The 13,027-nt window shown below is 36.9% G+C and overlaps 1 protein-coding gene across 1 annotated transcript in view; it reads right to left on the minus strand.

Moving 5' to 3' along the window:
• Positions 1 to 13,027, minus strand: part of LOC145981223 (cation-dependent mannose-6-phosphate receptor-like) — a 32,809-nt gene that overhangs the window by 7,578 nt on the left and 12,204 nt on the right. The window contains exons 3-4 of the mRNA XM_083114368.1: positions 8,021 to 8,130; positions 2,519 to 2,643 (exon numbers count right to left, since the gene is read on the minus strand). Coding sequence (XP_082970494.1) covers positions 2,519 to 2,643; positions 8,021 to 8,130 — 235 coding nt within the window. The remainder of the gene's footprint in view (positions 1 to 2,518; positions 2,644 to 8,020; positions 8,131 to 13,027) is intronic.

Here is a 13,027-nt window from a genome sequence, read left to right on the forward strand (position 1 = left end):
GGCAAGTCATTTTTATAGACATCACTTTATCATGCTTTTATTAGTTTTTGAGAAACTATCGATTGTTAATTCTTTGTCAGTTCCTGAAATGTAATGAATGAATGAATGACGATTTCTTATTGGAAGCACTTTCCTTCAACTTCGCCACAGGCAAGGGGTTAACTCTACTTTATGCACAGAGATTAATGAGGTATTACATAGTATTTACAGTGGAATCCTGATTTTTATATTCCCAGATTTACATTTTTCCGAATTATACATTCACAGTGGTCCTAATAGAACAAAATGCTATAAAATTTTCCCTGATTTTATATTTTAAGTTCTTTCATCTTGGTCCCTTGAATGAAAATAGGTTTCACTGTAACCATAATTCACACACAGAACGGTATTTTCTAGAGCTGAGCAGATTACATCATTTCCCGATACTGATACCCTGACCGATTCCTACCGGTACTTGTATAATTCCAGTATAAAATAAAAAAAAGGCTATCAAGTCATACTAACTCGTCACATCACGAGACACGTATCTAGAAATATAATTTGGGGAGCCGGTCCGAGCCAAGTGTCTCAGAAATATAATAATAAAAGTGTTTATATTTAATACATTAATATAACATATGTATATTTGTAATAATATGTAAATTATTTAATTTCTGCAATGTGTATGAGTAAGACTAAATAATATAGGGAAGACACGTTAATACCCATTTGATCTTTGTTTTTTGACTAAAAAATATTAATATTACAGAAATAGTAAAAAGACACTATAAAATCAGAGATACAACAGCAAGTATTCAGCATCTAGCTGAAATTTTTGCAAAAACAACTGTCAAGGCAAGGAAATTAATGTAAAAAGTTGAATATTTATTGAATAACAAAAAAAAAATGATGTTACGTCCAGTTGATGAAAAGTAAAGTACCTATTTAATATTTTATGTGCATTATTATAAGTAGTGGTGTACATAAATCTTTAGAGGGGCCTCCCCGATGGCGTAGTTGTAACACTGCCGCCTTGTAATCAATAGATCATGGGTTCGGTACTCGGTGGAGGCACATAGTGGTTCGGATCCCATTTTAAAATGTAGGTCCTGTCCTGATTAGCCTATCTGTGCATAAACTGGACTGAAACAAAAACTCAAACTTTAGTACTGTAATTCAAAGCTATATGTTCGAAATCTAATCTTGGCGAAAATAAATAACCCCGATTGGCCGATACCGGCAGTCACACAAAAGACTGACATGGAAGGGAAGAGTACAAGGAGAAACTGCTGAATATACTTCCCGCTTGAACAAAGATAAAACAAAGCTAATTTCACTGTGACCTCCATTCCATCCATCCTTTCCAAGAATTCCACAACCACCTGATTAGGCAATAGCGTGGCGTGTCTTTCAAGCAAGAATAGGCAATGAATGGTTCATTATTTGCACAATGGTTAACTAACCAGTTACATGCCTTCATGGTTACATTTGGGTTCAGCTTTCATGCCTTAGATCTTGCCATCAGCTTCCCAGGAGGGTGGGGATATATCCAGTGTTTCTAGGAAAATCTATGGAACTTTTGGAGCTGGTCTTCCAATCTGTCAGAAGGAAGGGTGAACGAACTTTTAAAAGGGACAAATATTGAGACGAGTTGTTGCTCTTGCCTGCTCTTCTAGCCGTTGAAAATCTTTGGTATCGGTAGAAAAAATTCAACCTATATTTACCGATGCCGTACCGATGTATCATTATAGGCTCAGCCCTAGTATTTTCCTATATCAAAATTAGAATTACCAGATCAAATAGTAACAAGGCAAACTGACAGGTGTGGATTATAAAAATATCATACAAAATAGCATTTTCATACTACAGCAGAACCTCAATATGTTTTTCAAAATTTTCACATGAGAAAATGTAAGATCCAGTATAGTACAACTGGATTTCTACTGTATAACATTAATCTATCCTCCACTCCTTCTCGTCCGTTTAAGCAATTCTTATAAACCTGAATCAAACTTGCACTTAAGGTCATGGGTGGTTGGTAGTGAGTTTGTTATAATTGTAATGCTGTTTTGTACTTGTGTATACTCTTTGTTACTTTGTATCTAAAGATATCTGTTTGGCTTTTATGTGGAGATAGGTAATTCACTGATACATTTGCACGGAAAAATGAAAAAGTAAATTTACCAGTGAATTACTTTGTTAGTGTGCTCTGATGCTGTAAACGAACATTTCAAGTGCCTTACACCATTTTGCAACCAATTTTGGCTATCACGATGATGAGGATGAGTGATGATTAGCTGAAATTGATGAAGTAACACTCACAAAGGACACCCATATCCAGGTTGGAACTTGAACCCAGGAACTTAAGATCGAAAGTGAACCTCTTTACCTGCTCAGCCACCGAGCTGACTTTTTTATCTTTTTTTTAATTGGAGCCAGAAAGGTAAAATGTCAAATCAGGTTTCCATGTGATTTCCAGTAACTGAATAGAATTTTTATGTAAAGTTAGCATAGAATTTATGTAAACAGCAAAACTTACATAATACAGAATATAGAACCATTGCTAAGTCCCTCATCTGGGCAAATTTCTGGGGTCAACACTTCAAACATGTAGTAGTGATCAGTTTTCCAATTCCTGTTCTCTTCTAAAAAATTAACCTTTGTCTGGAAAGAAAACCACACTTAATAAACAAACTGAAAACAATGTATGCAGCAATGAAAGCAAGCAGGGTTCCCACATAAACTCTAAATGTATTTTCCCAGAGTTTTCCAGAATACTCAATACAGTGGAACTTTGATTTTACATTTTTCAGGCGACTAAGGTAAAAAAACAACAACATTACAATGCAGGAAAATGTAAAATATGGGAATGCAAAATCGAGGTTCCACTGTACATAGCACATTACTATTTTAAATGTATGTTACAATGGCCTCCTCCATTTCCCCTCATATTCATACAGGGTGACCAGTCTAGGATCATGATAACATTCAAGTATAATTCCCAGAATTCAAGGCGAACTTTCCAAAAATTCAAGAGTACAAGCAGATGTTTCCTCTATTTCAACCTTACATATTACCGCCTCTCACCACTCGCACACATATATTACCACCTCTCACCACTTGCACACATATATTACCACCTCTCACCACTTGCACACATATATTACCACCTCTCACCACTTGCACACATATATTACCACCTCTCACCACTCGCACACATATATTAACAATATAAAGGTTCTGTGTGATCCAAAATTTCTAATTCAATTAAACGGTATCTATGATATATATTTAAAATATTTCATTTACAGTGTGGAGTTAACATTTGCCAAAAGAGTCAAAATACAAGTACATCGACATGCACAAGTCACAAATGTTACAGGATATACTAATCTACAAAACATTGTTCATTGTACAAGAATCTCAAATTTGAACTTTACTTAATCAACTTTAAGGTATCTTACCTTGCAATAATCTTCGGTTTGTCAGATAGATTGTTCTCCAAAGGGCACTAACAAAGTAAACGGATTGAGAGAATTCTGTTTTACTTTTCACACAGCTTTCTTATCCTTCTTTGATACAAAAAAAGGTAAACAGTGAAAAACTTGCCTCAGGGCATTCAATGGGATTTAGATTAATAAAAGTTGCCATAAAGTAGGGATGTACCGAAGCCGATTACCGATGTTCGAATATCGGCCGAAATTGACACATCGGCTTCGGCATCGGCATCGGCAAAAGTCCGATATTTAAACCGGTACCGATTATACTAGAGTTTTACCTTGAAATAAGTTTTATATTTTAATTTTGTAAGATTTATTGAAAATTAGGTTAAATTGAGTTAAATCCGAGACTGTGCTTATAATGTTCACATAAAAAACAGAAAACCAACTAAAGTACAGTACCGGTGATGAACGTATTCACTTCACAAACACATACCGACTTGCTTCCGACAGCTTCTGTGTACAGTTCTTCTTTCCATTTTATTATGATTAATGTGTTTTAGGTTGGACAATCAGCAAATGCTAAGCCAAATTATATTTGCACCAACAACTAAAATATATTTATCATTATTTGAATGATATAATCTAATTTTAACATACATTGCAACAGCACGTACGCCGTAAGATGAAAAAGATTAATACACAGGTTATAAAATGAAGTATGAACCTGTGTATGTAACCAGTGTTACTAACTCGAGTCAAGTTGTCATTCGTGCCAGATAAAGTGTAATATCGGCCCTCTTCTTGGTGTGTGCGGGATCCCGAAAAGTTGGGATCGGGAAAAAAATTTCCCTTCCGATCTCGACTTGGGGAAATGGCTTCCTGACTTTTCGGGATCCCGAGCAGTCGGAAAATACCGAAAGGTCGTTTTACAAATTCGTGAATTCTCGACATATTCGGCATTGAAAATGTCTGGAACTTATCGGAAGTTGTTTGTTTTTAATTATTCCAGATATGCAAAAATAATCACTTAAGATGAAAATGACGTGTAGAATTCGAGATTTCCCGAGGTTCACAAAATTTCGTACATTTTCCCACTTAGTCAGGAAATTGCGAATTTTTCTCGTCCCGACCAAAAAAATAAAAAAAAATGTAAGGCACGCCTCTACTCCCCTACTATTCTCACACGCTTCATGTGATCCCTAATCAGCATTCAGTTGTGTGATTCCGAAAAATCTGTTCAGGGACTTCGGGAAATAATTTCCCAACATTTCGGGATCCCGAAGTGTCAGAAATTGTTCAATAATCGAATTAATAGGGGCTAATTCTCGATGCTTTCTTCACTTTGATTATCGGATGTGAGGGATAGAAATGTTTTGATCGGAATGGCACTAGGACTTTTTTTTTAATCCTGACGTTTGGGATGGGAAAAATTTACAAGTTCCTGGCCAAGTTAGGATATTTTCAGTACGAGAAATGTTCAATTTTTCCCAACACTAGAAGTGCTGCAAAAACTCATGTTTTTAAAGTTGAATCTTACAGAATTGAACTTCCATTACTAAGAACAGGAAGTCCTTTGACTAATAAGAACTGCTTTTGTACTAATGCTAAATCTCTGAAAATACATATGTATGTGTATAATGTGCAAATATAAATGTTTAAAGGAAATTTATTTTTGTCATTCTCAAAATAACATTCCATTTTCGTTAAATAGTCTTATGTATCGGAATCGGTTAAATATCGGAATCGGTATCGGTTCCAAAAATAATCGGTGAGTACATCGGCATCGGCAAATATTCAGCTTCGTCACATCCCTACCATAAAGAGAAAAAATTGATGCACAATTCATGCATAATTCCCGGCGAGTAGCCACCCTGTCATATCATCCTCTTGCTTTATTATTATTAGAGAGGTTTATTTATTTATTTATCAATTATAACAGAGCTCTGGCTTCAATTTAAATAGGTGTACAAGGAGTAAACAATTCAAAAAATACCAATTGTAACAATACAACAGAAGAAGAAAGAAAGAGAAAACACAACTACACTAACAATTGCATAAAGAATACTAGTACAAATTTTATAGTGCATAAATCTAATAAAGGATATTTGCAGAAGCATGTAGTATGTAACCTTGACATTCTCATCACATTGCCAACGAAGCAACCAAGGCAAAAGCCTGGTTTCATCACAACTTTCACCACTTTGTATACATTATGGTCATTCCAGGCATAACAATTGTACTGTACAGTCACGGGGAAACTAAGATTGTACGTATGCTCTTGAAGAGAGTACATGAACATGATGATGGACAGGTTGCTTGGTAATACTTCTGCATCCCACTGTACAGTTACTGTTACTTCATTCTAGATAGATATTGGTTGTGTATCATATTTCTTGCATGAATTGTTCTTTCATTTCACTGATGACCATCGAACAATTAACATTAATATCCATTAAATTATTATTAACATATAATAAAAATATACAGGGTGATTCAGTGAAAGAATGCAAAAATGAAACAGGAAATTTGAGATAGGGAACCTAGGGTTGTGTTGATTGATTGAAAATTGTGGATGCATCAGCACTTAGGCTATTTTGCACCTAGCCCCTTACCATAACTAAAATTAACATGTATCTGACGACTGAAATATTCTTACCTCAGTTAAAAGCTCAGGCTGTGAAGGGGCACTCAGCACATATAAGGTCAAAATGGGACAACACACACACATACAGCCCTAGAGAGGCTTATACTGGCTGTAGGTCCATACACCACAGCCTTGATTAGTCTGTAAAAATGAGTCCAGGGTGTGCAACATGGAAGGGAGGTTGACATTTGGGCACTTAACCCCTTCCCTGTGTTGGGCATAATATTACGCCCTTGGTCACTATAGCTTATTCTGTGTTGGGCATAATATTATGCCCGCAAACATCTCTGACTGAAGTAACCAGCGTTGAACGGAATAATACATTTTTTGTTGGTGAAACATATGTTTTGCTATTGAAGAAACAACGACCTTTTATTTAGTCACGATTTTCAGTGCCGAAAAAGAAGAAGAAGGAAAAAAAAGAAGTAGTTCAGACGAGAGTAAACTGTTTTTATGTTATGCTGACAAAGTGAAAACGTGAGTTTATTTGTGTGCCGCGTTTAGTCAGTTGCCTTATGTACATTTTTTTGGTGTTGCGTTATTTGAACTGTTGGTGATTTATTGTTGGTTTTTGAGTTTGTGAGTTTCTAATAGTATTGTCAACCAAGATTGCGAAATATTTTTTCCCCTCACCCTCATACCTATTGAAGATATTGCAATGAAACTTGGCAGACACATTACATATAGAGCATAGTATTTTTCAAGGTAGATTATAATTGGGTACCTATATCCAGGGCTGGTCCAAAGGGCCCCAAAGTTACCAATAGCGATTTTTCGCAGGGATATTTCCTGAATTATCCCAGATTTCCCTTTCCTCATACTTCATGAACACATGTGCATGGTACCATTTGAAAGCCTGTTCTATTCTGAAGAAAAAGACGTATGAACCATGACACTCGGATGAATTGTGCTGAAGCAGTAGCTACTTAAAAATATTACTGCACAAACTCAGAAAAAAAAATACACAGAACGGGAAACCATTTTGTCAGAAAATTTCACAGCGAAGGGGTTAAGGTAAATTCACCTCTTGAGAAACTAAAGTATCGAGATTTGGAGCACCTCCTCACTTCAGTGTGTATTTCCGCACCCATCTGGATGCTACTTTTCCTGTGTGCTGGAGGATTGGATGAGTATGTTGTGTTCCTTACAATTTTAATAATCATCAACTTGTCCATTTCAACCCAACACTTGGTTCAGTCTAAACTATCTAAAGTAAAGTGCTCCCCTGTGCTTTGCACCATGCCATGAAGGCGTGTAGGGGTTGTGAGTTAGGGCATCACACTTTCTTGAAGGTAGGGGTGATGTGATCAGCACTATGCCACCTTTACCTCCCGGAGTGTCCTCCTGGTACATACTTTATACGAAAGCATAAAGCATGTTAGTCATACGTCCTAATAACTGAGATACACAAGATACAAATATCTGCATCAAGGAATTTTCATTCCATGAGGAAAAAAAATAGAAAAGTAACTCATAATTTCAACACTGGTCACATGAAAAAGCAACCGCTATTTGACAGTAAGACCTCGTTAATCCGGACTAATGGGGGGGGGGATAAGTTGACCGGTTTAACGAAAGTCTGGATTAACTGAAATAACCTAAAAGAACAGTAGAAAGTGCATTAAAACTCCGTTTATAGCAACAAAACACGTTTATTATGGTGTATTGAAAGGGCATAGGCCTAAATACACTATACAGTACAGTACAAAGTCTGCAGGAAACAGAAATTCATCAATGGTTGACTGCCTTTTCTTTTGAAAGTTCTCTTGTTGACTTCTAGCCACATTTAAAACCTTGCATTCTGCTTTTATTATTGCCTTTTGCCTGTCCGGATTAAGCAAAGTCCAGCTTATCGGAGTCCGGATTAAGGAGGTTTTACTGTATTACTTTCAAATTCAGAATAGTACTACAGAAATCAAATGCTAAATTAAATATATACTACTATCATACTTACATCAGTAACATACATACTGCAATGAATCATGAACTTTGTCTTCACTACATGGATGCATTGTGTCCCATTATATCCTTCGCAAGTACCGTACGTTAATAGCACCCATGTTCCTGGAATAAAGGGAAACATAAATGCATACACGTAATAAACAACCATTAAACATTTAAATACTGTATTTCACCGCATGGGTGGTGGACTATATCAAAGCGTTCGAAGATTAATATGGAACAGGGATGTACCTATGAAATGCAAGAAGGAAATATATAACACATACTATGTGCCAATAATTACATACAGAGCACAGACTTTGACAATGACAGAGACAGGCCAAAGAATGATGCAGGCAGTAGAGATGAATTTTTTAAGGAGTATATTAAGACTAGAAGGGATAGAATAAGGAATGAGGAGATCCGACAGACAGTGGGTGTGGTGAAGCTTCAGGACAGGATAGATCAGGCACAGATGAGATGGTTTGGACACATGAAGAGGATGGATGCAGAAAGACTACCAGTAAGAGCTTACAATGCACAAGGAGTGGGAATAAGGCCAGGGGGAGACCAAGATGTCGGTGGAAAGAGCAGATAGTGGAGAGTGTTAGGAGAAGAGGACAAGATTGGAACACTGTAGAAAGAGAGGAGTGGTGGAAGACCAGGAAAAATGAAGAGGCTTGACTTCTATGCCGATCCAGCCAGAGGCAGGAAACGGCAAAGGATGACGATTTCACCACATAATCATTGCAGACTTTGTGCCATTTCTTTTTTTAATTTGCAAAAAAGTGGGGTGATTTTTTTTGGTACCGATATTACAAGCACTTAAAATTAATTTATTACTACGTTAACTGTCTTTGGAACAAGAATGGGATGCACGGAATGCTCGTGAATACATTAAAATTCAATAGTTCGAATCAATGGACATAATTTCTTCATGACAGTTTAGTGAACATTTTTCTCGTCTGAAAAAAAAGTTAACACATTAGTTGTTATTGATTTGTGCATTATATTCAAAATATTACACTTGAGAAAATTTACTATAGCGTTGCGAAGTCTGCACTTATAAAATTTAATCTTCTGTGTCTGAATATCATTAGTTTTATTATCTGATGCTATGATTATGCTGTGAAATATGGTAAGACACCTCCATTGTTTGCAGATTAGTATTTCATAATGTCACAATGCAAAACTACAAAGGCACCATTGTTTATAATAAAGGGTTTTCCAATAAGAATGATATGATTTTGAAATGATTTCTGTAAGTGGTTTCATGATTTAAGTCCACTTTATGCACAGTAAGACTAATCGGGACTGGATCTACAGTTTAAAGTGGGATCCAAACCACCATGTGACTCCACTGGGTATCGAACTCGGGACCTGTTGATTACAAGGTGACGACGGATTTTGAAATGAACTGGCAACTATGCTTCAAATGTAATAAGTGTCACTAGTTCTTATTTGTGTTTAGTACACTGTGACAATTCATCATGGCTAAATACTTGCTTCAAGAACATTTGGTTATTATCCAAAAAAATTATGAAAATAGACTTTCTCTTGAACTTGAAAAGGATCATAATTTTGGGCAAAAAATAATGTTATCAGATAAAGCTCATTTCTGGTTAAGTGGATATGTTAACATATGTTGGTGTGAAAACAAAACACAAGAGACTCACGAGAAGCCCTTGTATCTGCAAAAGGTCACTGTATGGTGTGGTTTATGCATCATCGGACCATTTTTTTCCAAAACGAGGTAGGAGATGCAGTTACAGTGACTGGTGAGCAGTACCGATTGATGTTAACAGATTTTTTGTGGCCAAATTTAGATGAAATTGATTTGGAGGACATGCGGTTTCAATAAGATGGTGCCACATGTCACATTGCTAATGCTACTATCGACGTATTGCAAGAATAGTTTGGTGAAAGGATAATTTCAAGAAATGCAGCAGTTAGTTGGCCTCCAAGAAGTTGTGATTTAACTCCTTTAGATTGCTTTTTGTGGGGTTATTTGAAATCTATAGTCTATGCAAACGGACCACGAACCCTTGATGCATTAAGATTTAACATCAAACGCTGCATTCGTGACATTAGGCCTGAGTTATTGCACAAAGTCATCGAAAATTGGGTTCATTGAATTCACTCGTGTGCACGAAGTCAAGGTGTACTAAACGATGTATTATTCAAAACATAATGTAATAAACTATGCTTCAAAATAATATAACAAGTTTGTTTGTATCTGAAATAGTTTTTTTTATTTTATTTCATTGTAAAATCATATCGTTCTTACTGGAATACCCTATATTTCTAAACCTTGGATATCCATTCCTCAGTTATGTTCAAAAAACCAATACAATCATTATATTTTGGCATATTCAGTGAGTGAACAATATGACTCTATCATAACTGAAACCAAGGTGTTTGGTACACTTTGCTATTGATGATTACAGTTATTTGTTGACAGATTCTGAAATTATGTGTGATGATAGAGTTTCTTTGAATACATAGTCGATTATGGACAAAGTCAGTTTTAATTGATTGACTTTGTGTTTTATGTCCACTTTATGCACAGTAAGGCTAATCGGGACTGGGCCTACAGTTTAAAGTACCACTGCGCAATGTAATTCCACAGGGAACTGAATCTGGGACCCCTTGAGTACAAGGTAGCAGCATTAACACTACACCGTCCGGGAAGCTTGGCATGTCAAGAAAAGACACAATGAACTTCAACGAGGATGGTGGCAGTGGCTACCGAAATTAATAGAAAATAACTTAAAACAGCTTCACGGAAAACGTGAGTACCTGAATTATCTGATTTTGAATTCCTTTGGATGGGGATTTACAACTCAAAATGCAAATTTTGATACAGTGGCAGCAATTAGGAGGCAGTTCCCCCTTGTCCCCACACTATGGCCTCTTAAGGCGAAGAGGGACAATAACGCACCAGGCATGCATTTATTCCAATATCGTCGGAATGAGCAATGCTACTGCAAAGATCTCCGCCAGAAATGAAGAGTATGAATTTCTCCCCATTTGGCAAGTGGAAGCGGTTTCTTAAGTTGATTATTACGCCTTATGCGGTCTTTGAAAAATATGATGAATTAGTATTTACAGAATCCCATGTATTCCTTATGGAGGAGCAACTTTAAATTCAAGTTACGGCTAAACCAATGGGAGTTTTGTATTTTCCTTCTGAAAATATAATCTTCAATGGATCCTCTACCCCATCATATGTTTTTTTCCGCCATCGGAAGTTTGATATTCCCAAGAGTACCAGTAAAGTAATTCTCCCATATGCGTAATGTTAAATTTCTGCCTGTCTGCTAGCTACCCCCGCCACACGCTTCACCCCTCGAGGCTCGTCGCGGAGGGCAAAGGGGGAGGGGCGAGAAGAGGTCTGTCTACTGGTCACCAAACGAGAAACACATGTTCGTTTTAGAGGAAAAATATTTCTGAAGGGTCCTCCAGAGTAAACAAGCTTACAGGGTGGGATTCGCGACAGGCAAGAAGGCCCTGGAAGCTCTGAAAAGTAGAGACGGTAGAAAAACAAAGCAGACAACAGGGAATAGATTTCAGGTAGAAAATCAGGAAACATATTATACAGTTTCTTGTAATATGCAGTAACGTACTTGAACAAGCCTGGAAAATTACGGGCAGAATGCAGGAGAGGCATGGATTTATTATAATAATTATGTAATTCTTCATGGATTTGTCTCAATGTATATGTAACCGAACAAATACAGAACATATTTACATTATATCCATATTTATTTGGTTTACCATTGTTTAACTATTGTTTTACTGTAACTTGTACCTCTCCTCATTGCAATTTTTCGTTTCCGCACATTATATATTAAACTATGGGACATCTCTGCTTCAAGAACGATGATTTATTAGTGCTGGGGTGGGAAATAAAACTGTGTTATTTTGTTCACAGGGCTTTTTTTAATTTCCATGAACAAATTGTCCGGATAATTTTGGGATGCTCTGTGACTTCGGACGATAAATAGACAGGTTCTTGTGTATTGAATGTTTATTTTGCTTTTACTGAATGTGAATTTCACACTGAACGTATGTTTAAAACGAAAAAAAATATATACTTTACATTTCCTACTTTCAAGCATACTACTACAGAGCATTCCCTGACATTCGCTACGAGACTCGGCGCAAAGCTGCCCGGCATCAGCGCTTGTCTTTCCCGGTGAACGGGTCAGCGACAGTCGCTAGAATCGGCTATTAAAATTACAGTTTTCATATTGTGTACTAACCTTGACTACAGAAGGTGTTGAAAATGATGTCCCTCTGCTGCAACACATTCCTGGCATCTCCGAAGGAAATTGACATTTACACGTGCAAGTTCGTCTACTGTCATTCTCCCGATTTTTTGTACAATACTATCTTTTAACTCACGGATGGTGTGCGGATTGTCTTTGTATACTTTATTTTCCCATTTTTCTTTCCACTTTTATTCAGAACTGACCCTGTTACTCTAAACGTTTTTACGAGGTTTAATATAAGCGACTGTCGCGGATCCATTCACCGGGAAAGACAAGCGCCGATGCCGGGCCGCTTTCCGCCGAGTCTCATAGCGAATGTCAGGGAATGCTCTGTATTTTGCCGAATTTACTTTCCATCATGGAAATGCTTTGGAAATGATCAGAATTCCATCGAATACTATGTTTACTTTTTCTTCGTACAAGGGAACTATTTCAAACAGATTCATACAGTGATCCACAAATAGACAAATTTTGTCAGATTTTTTCGTGTATTTTTCAGACATTATGCTTTTCAAGGAGTACTGATTGTAGCCGCTTGTGCGTCATAACCGATGAGTCCTTGAGGAATAATGGACTGGCTAAGCGTGACAGTGCCAGTGACCTGGCTCCAGGTTCGATTCCTGCTGGAGGCACATGACACAGTGGTTTCGATCCTATTTCAAGCTGTAGGTCTAGTCCCGATTTGCCTACCTGAGCATAAAGTGGATCTAAATTGCACTTCAGAAAACTTGTAAGTGGTATGTTTT

Source organism: Lepisma saccharinum, chromosome 29 (assembly GCF_977018435.1).
Source record: "Lepisma saccharinum chromosome 29, izLepSacc3.1, whole genome shotgun sequence".
In the NCBI taxonomy this organism is placed as follows: domain Eukaryota; kingdom Metazoa; phylum Arthropoda; class Insecta; order Zygentoma; family Lepismatidae; genus Lepisma; species Lepisma saccharinum.